An 18212-nucleotide genomic window follows, 5' to 3' on the forward strand; every position below is an offset into this window, starting at 1 on the left:
CTAGACTAATAACGCGCACACACACCTCTGTGGCCACCGTAGAACTGCAGAGAATAAGTATTTTCACGCCCTTTAAGTGTCTGATGGTCGCCCTATCTTATCAGTAAACCTTACCCCCGTGATGGCGAACCTCCGGCTCTGGTAAAACTACGACTCCCAAGATGTACACTCGCTTGGCTGTTCTCAGAACCCCACAGAAATGAATGGAGCATGTTGGGAGTTGTAGTTTCACCACAGCTGGAGTGCCGGAGGTTAGCCATCACTGGTCTACCCAATGCCTCCCATTTGGTGTTGATTGGCAGCTCCAGTTCGAGTTGCCAAAATCTTGTGCAATATATTAGCCCGTTCCATGGGTACTGCATACAGATGTGGCGCATGCACAGTATGTCACCAAGACAGTAGTTCACACTAGGGAGAATGTGGCTCTCGTCAGTAAACCCTACCCAATGCCTCCCCTTAGCTACTGTGTGAGTTGCCAAAAAAAAACAGCACATGCACATTATATTAGCCCTCCCATGGGTACTGCAAACAGATGTGGCGCATGCGCAGTATGTTGCCAAGACAGTGCACACCTGGGACCATACAGTTTCCAGTACCTCACACACTGACACAGCACAGAGTTGGGGCCATCAATGAAGACTTGAAGAGGAGACATTGGCCAGAGATTACGAACGAGACCCCGAGGACCTGTCAGGCTGTGACCGCCCTCGACGCACTTGAGGCTCAAAGTACTTTTTCTTTGCAGTCCCCTACCGGCACAGTTATTTGTTAAGTAGCCATAAAGCATCTGACAGACTTCCTTTAAAAACTCACACACGCGTGCGGCCGCGTTGATCCAAACATAGGGCACACATTGAGAAAGTGCAATGATGCGGATAAGTTAAGATATGCAGCATTTAATGCATGATTAACGTCCTGTAAAAAATATATCTTTATACTGTTACAGCTTACACGGAGCAAACGGTGCAGCATCACAACCTTTAAGAAAAAAAATCTGTTTTTAAATAATTTAAAATGCCTTTAAAATTGGTTTTGTAAAGGAATGTTTTTGTATTTTTTTTTATTTTTTTGCTTTCCCCCCCCCCCCCCCCCATGCACAAATGACTTCAGGTTTAATGTCTTTCAAGGCAAGTAACATCATCATAGATAAGGTTTCAAGTAAAAGCCTTAAGGAAGACGTGAACTTTATGCGGTTTATAAATCATAGTCCTTGGTACGAAATTAAGAGAGACTTTCTGGACTGTGGCTTGTAATGAAATCTGCAGGGACGTCAAAAGTTACGTGAGGTTCAACACAAAAGGCACGAAAAGGGGGCAAAAGTAACTCCTCTCCCAAATTCATAGAATATTTATATTTTGTATAGAAATTCAAGCAAGGAAGCAAGCCTTATACTGCCAGTGTAGTCGTCTAGTACCCAAATTTCCTACATGCTGATGAAAACTTAGAGATGCCCTCTCCTGCTCAACCTAACCCCCTCTCTGAAATCAGCAGGGGTGTAAAACTGAGGTAGTCTAGATCTGGAACAAACTGAGGGGGGAGTCATATCACGGATTGGCGGAGTGGCAAACAAGGGGTCTTCTATATTAAGATGCCCAGGTATGGCACAGTAGCAGTACTCACAAGACCCTCACACAAGTCCCAGGGTGCAAATATAAAGGATAACGGGCACAGACGTCTGCCGGTTTACAGGATTGGACTACTTCACTCCCGAAATGCCAAAAATTAAACTTCAGGACAATACAATTCCTTCAAGTCGGGTGCGTTAATTTTAAAACCAGCCGCAGTCCAGAGTCTAGAAGTAAACCTTAGGTCGGCTGTGCTTCTTAGTGAACAGAATAGTCCATAGATATGAGGCTGCCAGAGGACGATGGGTCACGAGTACACCCAAACTGCAAGAAGCACCATCACACTAGGCCGAAGAGGTCAGATTGATCGGATTTCACGTTGCACATATCAAGTGATACCCAGTGGAAGACTCCTCGGGCTCTCTAGTATTTGTGTAAATCGATAGATGGGTTCTGGACAGGAGCCTGGACACGAGTCACCCAGGGTGGTTCTCCAAAGAAAGGCCAAGGATGTCAAAAAGGTTGACTCCTCCTGCAACAGTCATCAGGTCTTGGGTCAGGTTCACACAGGAGACCCAAGACTGCGCGACAACTACAGGAGTGAGCAGTCAATCTGTGTCCTCATCGACCAAATGGTCTTCCCGAGTCTTTATCTAATTCTACCTCGGTCCCCCCTACAGTACGGTTATGTCAATGCTCAAATCACGTAGGATGAGAAGAGGTATCGGTGTGCACGAGCATCAATATAAAAATTTCACCATCAGTGTATACTACATGCATCCTCGGTCACAACCTGAGGCCAAGTCCACACACAGCGGAAATTTTCTGCCGCAGATCGACAGTGGATTTTGCTGCAGATATCATCACTGCTACATTAAAATTAGTAAAATTTGTGAGGAACATCTGCAACCAACGCATATTAACATGGGTTTGAATATTTGCAGCATGCCCAATCTTTGTACAACCTCAACCCCCTGCTGTAATCTACTGCAAATCAGACTATTTCCACCCCATGTGAAGTCACCTTAAAAAGGGGTTCTCTGGGAATCAAGAAAATGAAAATACTTAAATAATACTTCATTATAAATATATTCCCAAATACAGTACCTTTCATTACTTATAATGACTCATTTTGTCTAAAGCGCAATCATTAGGAGAAATAAAATGGCCGCTGTCCTATTAGTGCACACAAAACCTGTCTGAGTCACACAGAAGGACAAGTTACATCACAACACTGAGCTAAAGAGATGCCTCATCCTGCTCTCTCTGTAGGAATGTAGTTCATGAGGAGACATGAAGTACAGAGAGGAGGTGGGGATGTGGATAATATGCAGCAGCACTTGTATGCAGTCTCCATTACCCCAGTCTGTCCTGTCCGTCCTCTCTGTACTTCATGTCTCCTCATGAGCCGCTTTCCTTCAGAGATTCTGCTGAACATCTTATCAGCTGTATTCAGGATTATAATCCCTGACAAGCAGAGCAGATAGGAGGATGAGGCAGCTCTTTACCTCAGGTGTTGTGAAGTAACTTATCCTTCTGTGTGACTAGGACAGGTTTTGTGTGTACTAATAGTACAGCGGCCATTTTATTTCTCCTTATGATTGCAATGCAAAGCAAGATATTTCAAGCCTTTATTTGTTATAATCTGGATGATTATGGCTTACAGCTTAAGAAACCCCAAAGTCACAATTTTAGGTCCCCTTTGCTCAGGGGGTATGGATTAATTAGCTGATTAGAGAGTGACACTTTGAGCCTAGAATATTGAACCGTTTTACAATATTCTCATTTTAAGCTGCATTAATGCAACTCCTTTTAAGTTGCATTACTGAAATAAATGGACTTTTGCACGATATTCTAATTTTCCGAGTTTCACCTGTATATTTATAATAAGGTAATATTTAGGTATTTTCATTTTCTTAATTCCCGGAGAATCCCTTTAAGGATACAAGACACTGTTCAAGCACAAAAACTCAAGGAGATTCCTATGTACCAGAACCAAGAAAAGCAGAATAAAAAAAATATAAATAAAAAAAAAGGTTCAGTTTCTGCCGACTCCCACCACAGCAGATCTGTTCTTCCTTTAAGATATGTCCAGAGGTACCTTCCACATCGCCTATTTGTAATAGGTACGGACCTCATCAATAGGAGCATTGACTTTGCCTGTAAGGGTGAAGTGGCTAAAAGTGAAAATCCTCACCAAATGACTACACTCAGAGTTCTGCATGGAGACCGGGCAGTTGATGTCTATGGGTAACAGGCAGTGGGTAAGATACGGCAGAGGGTCCAATCCAATGTCTAAATATAAAATGGCATATTTCCTTACGTGACGACGCTTTGGGTTTCCTACGCAACATTCTGCTCAGAGGCTCTTCTGGGGGGGACCCCGACAATACGGTAAACTGATTAACAAGATGCTGGGCTGATAACTTCAAGCAGCGTAAATATACAAACTAATGATCACATGTAGGGGAACTCTAAGCAAAAGTCTTCCCAATTAAAGGGGTTCTCCCACTCCAGTACATGGCATTTATCATGTAGTAATGTATTGCGATTCTCCATATTGCCTCCTTTGCTGGCTGGATTCATTTTATTCTTCACATTATACACTGCTCATTCCCAGGGGTTAGGACCACCCTGCAATCTAGCAGCGGTGGTCGTCCCTGCATACTATAGGAAAAAGTGCCGGCCGCTCTGGGACCACAGGAGTAGAGCAGTGTGCAAGCACGACCACCGCTGCTGGATTGCAGGGTTGTCGTAACCATGGAAACCAGACGTGTATAATGTGATGGAAAAATGAATCCAGTCATCAAAGGAGGCAATTTGGACAGTCACAATACATTAGTAAGTGGCTTGTATTACCTTCCTCTACTTGCCGAAGTGACAAACCCTATAAACGTGAATTTTAATCTTAAAGGGGTATTCCCATCTTATAAAGTGATGGCGTATGGCTAGTACATGCCATCACTTTATGATCATGTAGATCGGACCTCTAGGACCGCCACCAATCCTGAGAATGAAGGGGTCGCCGCGCTGCTATAGCTCTCTGGTCCTTGGCTAGTTGTCCCTGCAGAGCAGCGCTCAACTGCAGCTCTTCTCATTTACCTGACTGGGCCAGAGCTGCCATTCCCTGCACAGCGGGTGGCCAGGGTGCCGCTCAGCAGGAGAAAAAACTGAGCGGAACCAGTTCTCCACCCTTTCATCACCCAAAGGTTGTACCCTCCACAAATCATAAAATGGAGGAGGCATATCTTAGATGTAACTACCCTTTAATATACCCCGATATATCAAAAGGTATTGTCCCAGAGCAAAGACCCAAAAATTTCTTGCAACTATGTCCGATTTCAACAATTTTATATGCAGTCCCCCATGTCACCAATGCTCAGACCCCAGGGTTCAGGGTCTTGGCTTAGCTCCTATTTATGTCCCTTTGGACATAAATCTGAATTTTGCATTATGTATTAATGAAGATATTCGTTGACAAACCAAGTGTTTTCACAAACTGGGACCCTGGACAGAGTTCACATGACTTATGTAATTTACATGTATATATTTTTCCAGACAAGCAGCACATTTCATTTCTGGAAAGTGGAGTCCCCCTTTAAATTCACAGCTAGCCAATGCAAACACATTGCTCTACAATCTTGCAAGAAACAAGCTGAATTAAAATGAAGCCCATTCACTTGTAATAGCCGAGGCTAGAAATAATCTGCTAAGTTCAAAAAATACATAAATCTCTTTAGTAATAAATTCTGGCGGCAGCCGATCGCTTGTCATAAAAGCCCCCTTGATGCTGCACCCCTAAAAACCCCACAGCACACGCCGAGACAGTAATAACTCACACGTAATATAAAAGATTAGCACCCTTGATAGTGTCACCACCTACACAATAAGACAAAGCCTTGATTGTCCACACGTAGAAATTACACAGAAGAGGAACTGTGGAAGAATCAGCACCGCTAGAAGCTGGCATGTATTGGCATCTCTATAGGAAGAAGCGGCTCTGGGAAAACCACTTGATCGCTAGTACAGTGGCACGACACCTCAGCTTAGTATCCACAACCAGGCAATGGTTTTGGCTGCTTTAACAAAAAGAAAACATTTTTTTGGCTGAAACTCAAGTCTTTGTCACGTATTACTATGAAGTCGGGAGGTAGCCATTAAAGGGGTTGTCTCATCATGGACAAATGGGGGCATATCGCTAGAATATGCCCCCATTGTCTTTATAAGACAATAAATGTCTTATAGGTGCAGGTCGCACCAATATTGAGGACGGAGCCCTGCGCTTGGGCAGCCGCCCTCCATTCATTTTCTATTGGGCCGGCGAAAATAGCCGAGCGCTGCCTCGGCCATTTCCATCAACGCCATAGAAATGAATGGGAGCGGGGGGCCACGAATGTGCGGTACGCTCCTATTCACTTCGATGGGGAGCCGGCTTGGGGGTGGCCGGTCCGGAGTTCTCCAACCGCCACTCTGTTATCGATATAGGTGTGGGGACTGGAACCTGTAAGACAATGGGGGCATATCCTAGCGATATGCCCTCATTGTCCATGATGAGACAACCCCTTTAATATCTACTACAGGTTACGACAGCAGCCTCATGTAGTAAAGCAGGGATCAGCAACCTCGGCACGCCATCTTTTCAGAAACTACGACTCCCAGAATTATTCATTTACTTCTATGAAAGTAAAAAAAAAACCAGCCAAACATGTTTGCATGCTGGGAGTTGTAGTTCCTCAGGAGCTGGAGTGTGAAAGGTTGATTATCCCTGTGCTAAAAAAAATCCCAAAATGTCATCTATGCCCACACTATAAAATCTGAGTCTGTAATCTGCAAAGTGTTTGTGACTCGATAGACTCCGGCGCCTTCAAAAGCAAAGGGAGCTGGACCTGGCACCGCGGATGGATGAACCGCCACTGAAATAAGAGGATTCCTTATAATAATAAAATAATAGTACAAAAACCCAAGTTCTCCCCCCTCCCCCAAATGAAAGGAAACTATTAACTGTTCCCAACATTTGCTAAGCAATGAAATTATGGCTGTAACCATCCATCAGATTGTCATCAAAAAGATTTGCCAGACAATGACCGCAGTGATTGAGCGCTGCGTGAAACGCGGGGACACATGGGCATGCAGAAGGCTCCATACCCTGCAGTACCCTGGCATGGCCACTACACAGGGGGTGTAGTCTTCTGCTTCTTGCCCTGTACGCTGTATGTTTTTCGTTGCAGGCAGGTGCCCGAAACAGCCGATTGGTTGGGTGCCATGTGTCGGACCCCCGCCGATCTGATTTTTTTATCTTTTAGTTTACGCCACACCCCGCACTACAGTAAGACAACTATGCAGCAGTGAAGTTTGCGTCCACAGTGACCTCACAACACGTGACCTCACTATTCTATGGCTACCGTGGGACGTTCTGTCACTATGGACGCAGCTTCACCGTGGCCTGGTTGTCGCACTGCGGAGGAGCAGAACAGCAAACATATTACAAAGTTCTTATTAGAAAATTCTTGACTTTTTGGAGTCCTGGTTATAGTCCTTTAGGAACATATTCCTCTTGTGGCCATCACATTCACACATCTCCATCAGCCATCGTGCCTCCATTTTCTAGAGATCAATGGCGTCACCAGTCTCATTACAGTATGGAGGCGGCACAGGCCGTAGTAAAATGCTGGTGATGTCACCTGAACTTGCAAGCCACTAAAGGCATCACAATTGTCATGGACTATACATAAGAGAAGAATTGCAAAGGATCAGCACAAGGGTCAGCTGGATATCATCCGAGCAATGCAAGTCACAGGTCAAGAAATGCTGGTGGAATAACGCAATGCAAGTCACAGGACGAGTCTGCCCAAAGACAAGTCCTATGGGCTGGAGCCGTGCAAATTCTACAAGTCCCCATGGGAACTTTCCCCCTAAGGAATAATGGAAGTAGTACTGGAGACCACAACTTCATGAGGCACCAGCCTTGTAGACCCAAATCACACCGAAACCCGAGCAAAAAAACAAAACAAAAAATAATCTAACCACTTAATAAATGAATAGCAGGGGCTGCACGAGAAGATTTCTTTTAATTACTGAAGGACTAACTTCTACTGAATGTCCTATTCCTCCGTGGAGGTCGGGTGGGCCTGGCTATAGGCACAATTCTGCTTGCATACAGAGAGTCCATGGCTGATGGACACATGCAGGGATCCACTACCTTCTCCTTGCTCATGGACGTGTGTTATAAAAGTAGCCTGCAGCCCCCCCCCCCCCCAAAAAAGGAAAAATCCTTCAAGGACCTACAGACACTAAGCAAAGACGGAGTTCCTCCTGGTGGAGTCGGGGGGTATAGCCCGAGGAGGAGGAGATCTTTTGTATTTGCATAGTGTCCCTCCTACTAATACCTCTAAGCTATACCCATGGTCTGTGTCCCCCAATGGAAAAAAAAATTGGATTTTTTGTACTCACTGTAAAATCCTTTTCTCGTAGTAGGCATTGGGGGACACAGCACCATGGGTATATGTCCAACTACCACTAGGAGGCGACACTAGACATAAAAGTGTTGGCTCCTCCCCGTTGGGCTATACCCTCTCCACAGACACTAGGCGAGAAACATAACCTTCAATAAACTAATGAGTGACGACGGTCTGTCCCCACTAGTGCTGTGTCTAATGCATGTATCCAATGGAGATTTTCTTTAAAGGGGTTGTCCAGTCTTGGAATCCCATTTTCTCACACCCTATTAGGCAATCGTGAGTTAATTTGGGGGGGGGGGGGGGGGGGGGGGATGTCGTCGGGTCTTCTCTTAAGGATCCCCATTTTTTTGGCCAGAGTGGAATGTGATTATAAAGAGCGTCTCTCTCTGTCTGAAGGACCTGTCCTATACTACACAGACAACCCATCAATATGAATAGGCACTGTGTAATGCTTCTTCCCCCCCCCGCGGAGGCGCTGCAGGGAAGCTGAACACTTAGGGCAAGGATTGCCAACAGATTAGAGCAAATTGCTGAAGGTCCTCAGCCGTGGAATTTTTTAGATTTGCTTATTGTCAAAAGGCCCTTCTAATAAGTAGGGAAATGTCTAAACTGGAGAACCCCTTTAACATGACCAAAAAAATTATGCCTCAATAACCATGGCAGCATGCGCTATCGTGGGATCTCCCCTCCCAGCCCTAAGAATAAAATGGTCTCATCAGTGGGTGGATGAGGGGAGCAGGGGGTGAGTCCTGCATAACCCGGACTCTTCTCTGGCAGTGCTTGACTCTTCTCCGGAGCACAGTCTCCGCTATATTCTAGCAGATAATTGACTGACCACTGATTTCAGAGACATCTGCCACTATTTTTTGCTACGTGTGACCCACAAAAAAAATGTGTTTGCGTGCGTGAGGCCTAACCTATATATTTTTTTTATTTCACCACATCCTCGGATTTGGTGAACGCTCAAGTAAAAAAAAAAAAAAAAAGTGAACTACAAAGTCCGGCAAAATATCGTCTATTACCTTTACAGCTTTTCAACCGAGAGCTTAGGTTGAAATCTGACGGCCTTTGATCTATTAATATTTTTATAACTGTACCTGGCTCCCTTTCCATTACAAAACAAAGATCAAAAGTCTCCTTAATTTCATCTGGGGTGCGGCTTTAGTGCAACTACTTATACAACATCTGCCATTTATGATTTGAGTGCAAACTTTTTAACAGAAGCAAATCTGCCGACTGACACCAGGAACACGAACAGAAAACTCACAATCCTCACCCCACGTTACGGTTCAATGCATAGATTCTTCTTACAAAAAAAAAAATAAAAAAAATGAAGCACCACACTCATTGTAAATGGTAAAGGACAGGTCTACCGAGGTTTTCGTTAGGGTTGTTTCTGCTGCCTGCATGGGACATAGCAATGAGGTAAATGTATGCAGATTTAAAAACTGGTACTAACCCCCCCCCCCCCCCCCATCATTCATTGCAAAGATATGGATCGGTTTTCAGAAAGGAAAACTATCATGAAATGTGCTCTGAAGCAGTGATCCCAACAGTTGCAGAACTATCACTCCCAGCATGCTCTGCAACAACCACAGACAGGGAATCACTGCTTTAAAGGCTAGGATATATAGTCAGACTTAAAGGCAACCCCATTAAGGTCCTCCATCTACAAGTCACAGCAGCTACAAAGAGTTCCTGCCTTCTGGAGGACGCTGTGCATCCATGTTATTACATCTTGTAATGAACAGCGTGTAATGCTTTAAGTCACCTGTGGGGGCGCTGAAGAAAAGCTCAACACCCGTCACCAAATTCCTCCACAGATTGCAGCTGATCATTTCAATCGGTGGGAGAACGTCAGATGGAAAATGAGCGACTGATCAAGAGAACTTGTGGCCAACAGCCCTACAAACCATGCGCAAAGATTTCAAAAGAAAGGACCTGCCTTTTAATGGCAGACAGGGAAGAAAGGTCAGCACTGAATGAGGCTGGCCGGGTCTATGGTCAGCTTTAAAGGGATTTTAGTTATTAAAGTAGAAATGCTACAAAACAGTGCAATACCTACAGTCAACCCTCCAATATCCGTCCATGTCAATCAAAACAACGACTTCTCCTACCCTACGGGTTTTGGCTAAATGCTGAAGACGGTTTAGGCAGATGATAGAACTACTATCAGCACGTTTGTGTCCTCAGACACGGAGGCAGATAAGGCTTTGGTCATATGCAACTGATCGTCAAGCCAGAATTGCTTGGACTTTCTAATGATAGGGGGCGAAAGAGCTGCTTCAGTCCTCAAATTTCTAGAATATGAAAAGGCAGGGGATTGTTCTGCAGGGTTCAGGAGCACTATCCCGCACACAAGCAGACATGGGTCATTTTGTTTTCATACATCAACATTAGGGATGAGCGAATCGACTTCGGATGAAACATCCGAAGTCGATTCGCATAAAACTTTGTTAGAATACTGTACAGAGCAGGAGCTCAGTACAGTATTAGAATGTATTGGCTCCTATGAGCAGAAGTCATTACTTCGTGAAGTCTCGCGGGACTTTAGGAATTCATTTCTACTGTTAAAAACCTTTTACCGAACTTGGGTTCGGTAAAAGGTTTTTAACAGTAGAAATTCCTTAAGTCCCGCGAGACTTCACGAAGTAATGACTTCTGCTCATAGGAGCCAATACATTCTAATACTGTACAGAGCGCTCGCTCCATACAGTATTCTAACAGTTTTATGCGAATCGACTTCGGATGTTTCATCTAAAGTCGATTCACTCATCCCTAATCAACATATATATTTCTACTTTTCTTAAGTGGGCATTGATAGCCGGACGTGTCCTTACACGACGACAAACCCCCTGTGCATAGACTATTTCCTTACCAACATGTTCTGAATCAAGGAAACAGGGCCACACGTCATTAACCTATAAAGTCATTAATGAACATACAGAAAGAAGTGGAGGAGCGCTAAATGTTTAATGTAAGGAAATATCAAAGCAATGACCAACATTTTCATGATAGTTTTCCATGAATTCTTGACGGTCCACAATATCAGCACCTAAAGCATCAAAGGTGAAATCGCATCCCTTTGAGGAGGAAATGTTCTATAAAATCAACATATTCATACCCCCCCTCCTCCCCTTAAAAACTTCCTAGGTATTAATTACATCCAGGCCTTGACACACACTAATGAAGACCACATCTACTAATTGACAAGCAAAACCTGCAGTCTTCCTCCACGTTTTACTATGGGAGACATAGTCTCCATTCCATGTGGCTTTCCAGCGGTAGCAAAACTACAATTGCCATCATGCTCTAACAGGCGGTGACCTGCTGGGAGTTGTGGTTTTGCACTAGCCGGAGAGCCGCAGGCCGGAAACCGCTTTCCTATATTGACATTTCGAGTGTTAAGGCTCAATACATAAGAAAATCGCATGCCCATGGTTTCATGTAGCAGACCCAGACTACTGCACTGTACAAAAAATGGTCATGATATTGCTTAAAAATCGAGTCTTTGTATTTAATCTCATTACAGAATTGCATATTCCTTAAAGCATAGGAGGAGCAGGAAAAGATAAATATACATGTAATATTAGAAGAAGGGGAGAAAAAAATAAAAGACAGAAAATAAAACAGGTTGCATATGAACGTCTTTGAGGCCTGACAGCATTAGAAAGCATTGTAAAACACAGTGCGGGCGCCTCGAAGACTAGAGTATAAAGAGACGAGTGTCAGTATTTGTGGTTAAAAGTGTCAAACATTTGCTGCATTTAAAAGCTGCAGCCTAACAAGAAAATTTTTTTGCATAAAAAGATTTTTTTTTTTTAGAGTTTAAAAAAAAAAAAAGTTTATTTTCTTCCCCGTTTTCTTTGCTCCTCACAAATAACCCTGTTTGCAACCAGAGGGATCGGAGAGACATTGCTTCTTATTGCATTGCAATGTATGACGAGCCCTCTGGCAGTGAAGCAGTTCCATAAGATAAGGTTTTTTTTTTGTTTTATTATATTTTTAAAATCCATTCACTGCCGGTGGTCCTGTACAGGCTCTACAGGTCGCGTTGTCAGTGCAAGGGTTAAAAAACAGGACACCACTTAAAGCCAGAGTACATAACATAGGTTAATAGAAATAGGGTGATCTGTGTAAATAAAATAAATAGCACGGCATCTCACATTAATACTGCTAAAATAGAATTATTTTTTTTCTGTACATTAGCTTAACATGATTGTACTGTCCACATTGCAACAGACCCGTATTAGTCAGCAACCTCAGAAAAGAAGAAAGTACGAGCGCAGCCAGACAAATGCAATAATAATTAAAAACTACGTCTCAGAGATTCTGAATGGCACACAGTTATAAAAAGAAACCCTAGTGAATACTAGAATATTCATCCTGTAGTCAGACCTGACCGCCAGAGTAACTAGTGACTTTATAAATTACAATATTTGACACAAATCTTAGAGGAAGAAGGAAAACAAAAAACTAGTTTTCACGTAATAAATTTAAGGCTTTAAGAACGTCAAGATCCTTTTCTTCCTCTATTTCCCTAGGCTGTATCATTTATCTGATCACCCAACGTGACATTTCCACAGAGAAAAGCATTTCATAGAGTTTTGTGGTTTTTTGTTTCTTTTTGTGAGCCCTGAGAGAACGGTTAAGTTGAACCTTTTTCGTTTAAAAGGGTAATTTTTGTAAACTCTTCTATATATTTGTGTGTATTTCACAAACCTCACAGGATTCAATGCAGGTGGTGGCGTTCGAAATGAAAGAATATTCGGTGTCTGGACGGAAGGCTGGTTGGACGCTGAGGGCCTTGTGAGACTGACGGGGCTGCGGGTAGATTGCACTTTTGCTGGATGTCACTGTAGAGGAGACTACATTACAGGTAAGTGCAGCTGGTCTGGCGTGAATGCTCCTTCGGGTAGTGCCTGCTTCCAGCACCAGTTAAGCAAAGTACATGGTACGCAGTGTGTCCTGGTGAACTTGAACTGCCTTAGCAAGTGCTTGATGGTCTCTGCCGTTGCTCTGACCTGAAGTGTGGCTGCCTTCGGCGCTATAATAAAAGGACATGAATTTACATCATTATAAAGTCAATAGAAAAAAAAACATGGCTCCGCTAAAGCATTGTGCACCACATATACCAGAAACCATTTCAGTGGCAACCTGTAGGAAACCTGCGAGGTTGAACGTTGTGTCGGAGCTGAATGCAGCAGGTTATGGAGCAGGAGGAGCTGATACTGATATTCGCTCATCCCTGAACATAATGTATGAACATACCCTTACCCATCCTGGTCATCTATGACCAGAGGTTGCACATAAAATGGCTCCTCTTACCAGTTTTGAGGAGTATTTTTGGCCAAGGAGTAAAAAAGTTGCAGTAATTTAAATAAATAATACGTAGGCCTACATAATGTTGGGTCTTATTCACGTTGACATCTGTTTTGGCGGGTCTTGCATGCAGGACTTTTCTGTATAAAATTTTAATTAAAAAAAAACAAAAAAAAAAAACAGACCCAGAATAGAAACAGAACAGACTCCATTATAGTTAATGCAGTTTGTTCAACTCGGTTCAAGTTCGTTTTGCTCATCTAACAGGGCAGAATAATAGAAATAAATAGCGGTGGTGTGAAGAGGTTGGTATTTATGCAGGGAAGTCACTACTACTCTTCCCTCTGTTCTGCCCCCTCCAACATACAGTCCCACGTAAATATCACCACCTCTCTCCAGCCCCTCCAACATACAGTCCCATGTAAATAACCTCACCCCATCAAACAGAGTCCCATGTAAATACCAGCACTCCTTTCCCTCCCGGGACCCTAGGGGGTCTGCAGCGAATGCAGAGCAGGCAATTATAGCCAAGTGATAAGGTACAGTCCGTACAATACTGTATATGACTTCTATGCACTTTATCACTTGGTTATAACTGCTTGCTGTGCATTCACTTCAGACCCCTCCCAGGGGCTTAGAACCCCCCCCCCCCCCCCAAGCAGACACCCTGACCAAAATGTATAAATGCCCACCAGGAGGCTGCTTACCCCAGCAGGCCGCCACAACGCAAGCAGCATTGAACACTGGGACCCTGCTGCACGCGTCTCCCACAACACCCTCAGAGCAGGGCAGCCCGCCCAAACTGATCAATAGGCAGCTTTCTTCCAAATAACTAGTATGGAGCTTTGCTATTGGCTATTTCAGGCACCAACAATTATATCATTGTGCCGCCAGCGATGTTCATACCGCGTGCTGCGTTCATGAATGGCAGGGAACTATCGAACGCATTTTAACCACTTCAGCCCCCAGTGCTTAAACACCCTGAAAGACCAGGCCACTTTTTACACTTCTGACCTACACTACTTTCACCGTTTATTGCTCGGTCATGCAACTTACCACCCAAATGAATTTTACCTCCTTTTCTTCTCACTAATAGAGCTTTCATTTGGTGGTATTTCATTGCTGCTGACATTTTTACTTTTTTTGTTATTAATCGAAATTTAACGATTTTTTTGCAAAAAAAATGACATTTTTCACTTTCAGTTGTAAAATTTTGCAAAAAAAAACGACATCCATATAGAAATTTTGCTCTAAATTTATTGTTCTACATGTCTTTGATAAAAAAAAAATGTTTGGGTAAAAAAAAAATGGTTTGGGTAAAAGTTATAGCGTTTACAAACTATGGTACAAAAATGTGAATTTCCGCTTTTTGAAGCAGCTCTGACTTTCTGAGCACCTGTCATGTTTCCTGAGGTTCTACAATGGCCAGACAGTACAAACACCCCACAAATGACCCCATTTCGGAAAGTAGACACCCTAAGGTATTCGCTGATGGGCATAGTGAGTTCATCGAACTTTTTATTTTTTGTCACAAGTTAGCGGAAAATGATGTTTTTTTTTTCTTACAAAGTCTCATATTCCACTAACTTGTGACAAAAAATAAAAAGTTCTATGAACTCACTATGCCCATCAGCGAATACCTTGGGGTCTCTTCTTTCCAAAATGGGGTCACTTGTGGGGTAGTTATACTGCCCTGGCATTCTAGGGGCCCAAATGTGTGGTAAGGAGTTTGAAATCAAATTCTGTAAAAAATGACCTGTGAAATCCGAAAGGTGCTCTTTGGAATATGGGCCCCTTTGCCCACCTAGGCTGCAAAAAAAGTGTCACACATCTGGTATCTCCGTACTCAGGAGAAGGTGGGGAATGTGTTTTGGGGTGTCATTTTACATATACCCATGCTGGGTGAGAGAAATATCTTGGCAAAAGACAACTTTTCCCATTTTTTTATACAAAGTTGGCATTTGACCAAGATATTTATCTCACCCAGCATGGGTATATGTAAAATGACACCCCAAAACACATTCCCCACCTTCTCCTGAGTACGGAGATACCAGATGTGTGACACTTTTTTTGCAGCCTAGGTGGGCAAAGGGGCCCATATTCCAAAGAGCACCTTTCGGATTTCACAGGTCATTTTTTACAGAATTTGATTTCAAACTCCTTACCACACATTTGGGCCCCTAGAATGCCAGGGCAGTATAACTACCCCACAAGTGACCCCATTTTGGAAAGACGACACCCCAAGGTATTCCGTGAGGGGCATGGCGAGTTCCTAGAATTTTTTATTTTTTGTCACAAGTTAGTGGAAAATTATGATTTTTTTTTTTTTTTCATACAAAGTCTCATATTCCACTAACTTGTGACAAAAAATAAAAACTTCCATGAACTCACTATGCCCATCAGCGAATACCTTGGGGTCTCTTCTTTCCAAAATGGGGTCACTTGTGGGGTAGTTATACTGCCCTGGCATTTTCCAGGGGCCCTAATGTGTGGTAAGTAGGTAAATGACCTGTGAAATCCTAAAGGTGCTCTTTGGAATATGGGCCCCTTTGCCCACCTAGGCTGCAAAAAAGTGTCACACATGTGGTATCGCCGTATTCAGGAGACGTTGGGGAATGTGTTTTGGGGTGTCATTTTACATATACCCATGCTGGGTGAGAGAAATATCTTGGCAAAAGACAACTTTTCCCATTTTTTTATACAAAGTTGGCATTTGACCAAGATATTTATCTCACCCAGCATGGGTATATGTAAAATGACACCCCAAAACACATTCCCCAACTTCTCCTGAGTACGGCGATACCACATGTGTGACACTTTTTTGCAGCCTAGATGCGCAAAGGGGCCCAAATTCATTTTAGGAGGGCATTTTTAGACATTTGGATACCAGACTTCTTCTCACGCTTTGGGGCCCCTAGAATGCCAGGGCAGTATAAATACCCCACATGTGACCCCATTTTCCCCAAGGTATTCAATGAGGGGCATGGCGAGTTCATAGAAATTTTTTTTTTTGGGCACAAGTTAGCGGAAATTGATATTTTTTATTTTTTTTCTCACAAAGTCTCCCGTTCCGCTAACTTGGGACAAAAATTTCAATCTTTCATGGACTCAATATGCCCCTCACGGAATACCTGGGGGTGTCTTCTTTCCGAAATGGGGTCACATGTGGGGTATTTATACTGCCCTGGCATTCTAGGGGCCCTAAAGCGTGAGAAGAAGTCTGGAATATAAATGTCTAAAAAATTTTACGCATTTGGATTCCGTGAGGGGTATGGTGAGTTCATGTGAGATTTTATTTTTTGACACAAGTTAGTGGAATATGAGACTTTGTAAGAAAAAAAAATAAAAAATTCCGCTAACTTGGGCCAAAAAAATGTCTGAATGGAGCCTTACAGAGGGGTGATCAATGACAGGGGGGTGATCAATGACAGGGGGGTGATCAATGACAGGGGGGGGTGATCAATGACAGGGGGGGGTGATCAATGACAGGGGGGGGTGATCAATGACAGGGGGGGGTGATCAATGACAGGGGGGGGTGATCAATGACAGGGGGTTGATCAGGGAGTCTATATGGGGTGATAACCACAGTCATTGATCACGCCCCTGTAAGGCTTCATTCAGACGTCCGGATGCGTTTTGCGGATCCGATCCATCTATCAGTGGATCCGTAAAAATCATGCGGACATCTGAATGGAGCTTTACAGGGGGTTGATCAATGACAGGGGGGTGATCAGGGAGTCTATATGGGGTGATCAGGGGCTAATAAGTGACGGGGGGGGGGGGGTGTAGTGTAGTGTAGTGTAGTGGTGCTTGGTGGGACTTTACTGAGCTACCTGTGTCCTCTGGTGGTCGATCCAAACAAAGGGGACCACCAGAGGACCAGGTAGCAGGTATATTAGACGCTGTTATCAAAACAGCGTCTAATATACCTGTTAGGGGTTAAAAAAAACACATCTCCAGCCTGCCAGCGAACGATCGCCGCTGGCAGGCTGGAGATCAACTCTCTTACCTTCCGTTCCTGTGTGCGCGCGTTCACAGGAAATCCCGGCTCACGCGAGATGACGCGTATATGCGTCGCTGAGCGCAGGGCTGCCACCTCCGGAACGCGAATCTGCGTACAGCGGTCCGGAGGTGGTTAATACGCCCAAATGTCTAGTACAGGTATCTGTGGTGATTGTACAGGCGTTAGTGCAATCTGTGTCCGAGACTATACATATTATGTATCAAAATGACTGAAACACAACAGTGCAACCCAATCTATATTTTCATCCAACACCTTTGATTTAGTGTCAATTTATTTCTTTGTATTTTACTTCATTATAAATTAACAGCCCTGTGTTTCTACAGAAAAAATGCTTTTGGTAGCCCACCAAACATTAGGACTGGCAAAATCGCTAAAAAAAAAAAAAGTTACCTAGGACCAAAACTCTGGTTAAGGGGTTAATCAAAGCTGTATACAAATGAGACAATGACAACACAATAAAGTCGATGACATTAATAACTAGCGTACCTGTCGTGCTCTTTATCCACCAGGTGATATCTGGCTCTGAAAGCCACTAAGTGTGCGTAGTATGCAGGAGCGGGGATAGAGACGGATCGAGTGCAGCGGACGTAAGTATGGCACAGCTGGTAAGTGAGGATTTGCAGTTCATCAGAGGAGAATCTGTTATCGTCCCAGAGAACGTGATAGTGAGAGGGTCGGCTCGTTCCCTGTATTGCAAGAAGACCGATGTGTAAGCAAGAGAGTGCTCTAAGACCAGCATGTGAAATAACTCAACCAAAAGATATGAATAAAAGTTTCCTAAGGTACGGGTCGTAACGCCTGGGAATCCTAAAACCCCATCGCCCTGCACAAAGGACCAAACTG

At 43.7% G+C, this 18212-nt stretch overlaps 1 protein-coding gene across 2 annotated transcripts in view; it reads right to left on the minus strand.

Moving 5' to 3' along the window:
• Positions 1-10631: 10631 nt before the first annotated feature.
• Positions 10632-18212, minus strand: part of AGO2 (argonaute RISC catalytic component 2) — a 98819-nt gene continuing 91238 nt past the window's right edge. For both annotated transcript variants that reach the window (XM_040431660.1, XM_040431659.1), the window contains exons 18-19: positions 17856-18055; positions 10632-13070 (exon numbers count right to left, since the gene is read on the minus strand). In XM_040431660.1, coding sequence (XP_040287594.1) covers positions 12962-13070; positions 17856-18055 — 309 coding nt within the window. In that variant the 3' untranslated portion in view covers positions 10632-12961. The remainder of the gene's footprint in view (positions 13071-17855; positions 18056-18212) is intronic.

This window comes from Bufo bufo, chromosome 5 (assembly GCF_905171765.1).
Source record: "Bufo bufo chromosome 5, aBufBuf1.1, whole genome shotgun sequence".
Lineage (NCBI taxonomy): Eukaryota > Metazoa > Chordata > Amphibia > Anura > Bufonidae > Bufo > Bufo bufo.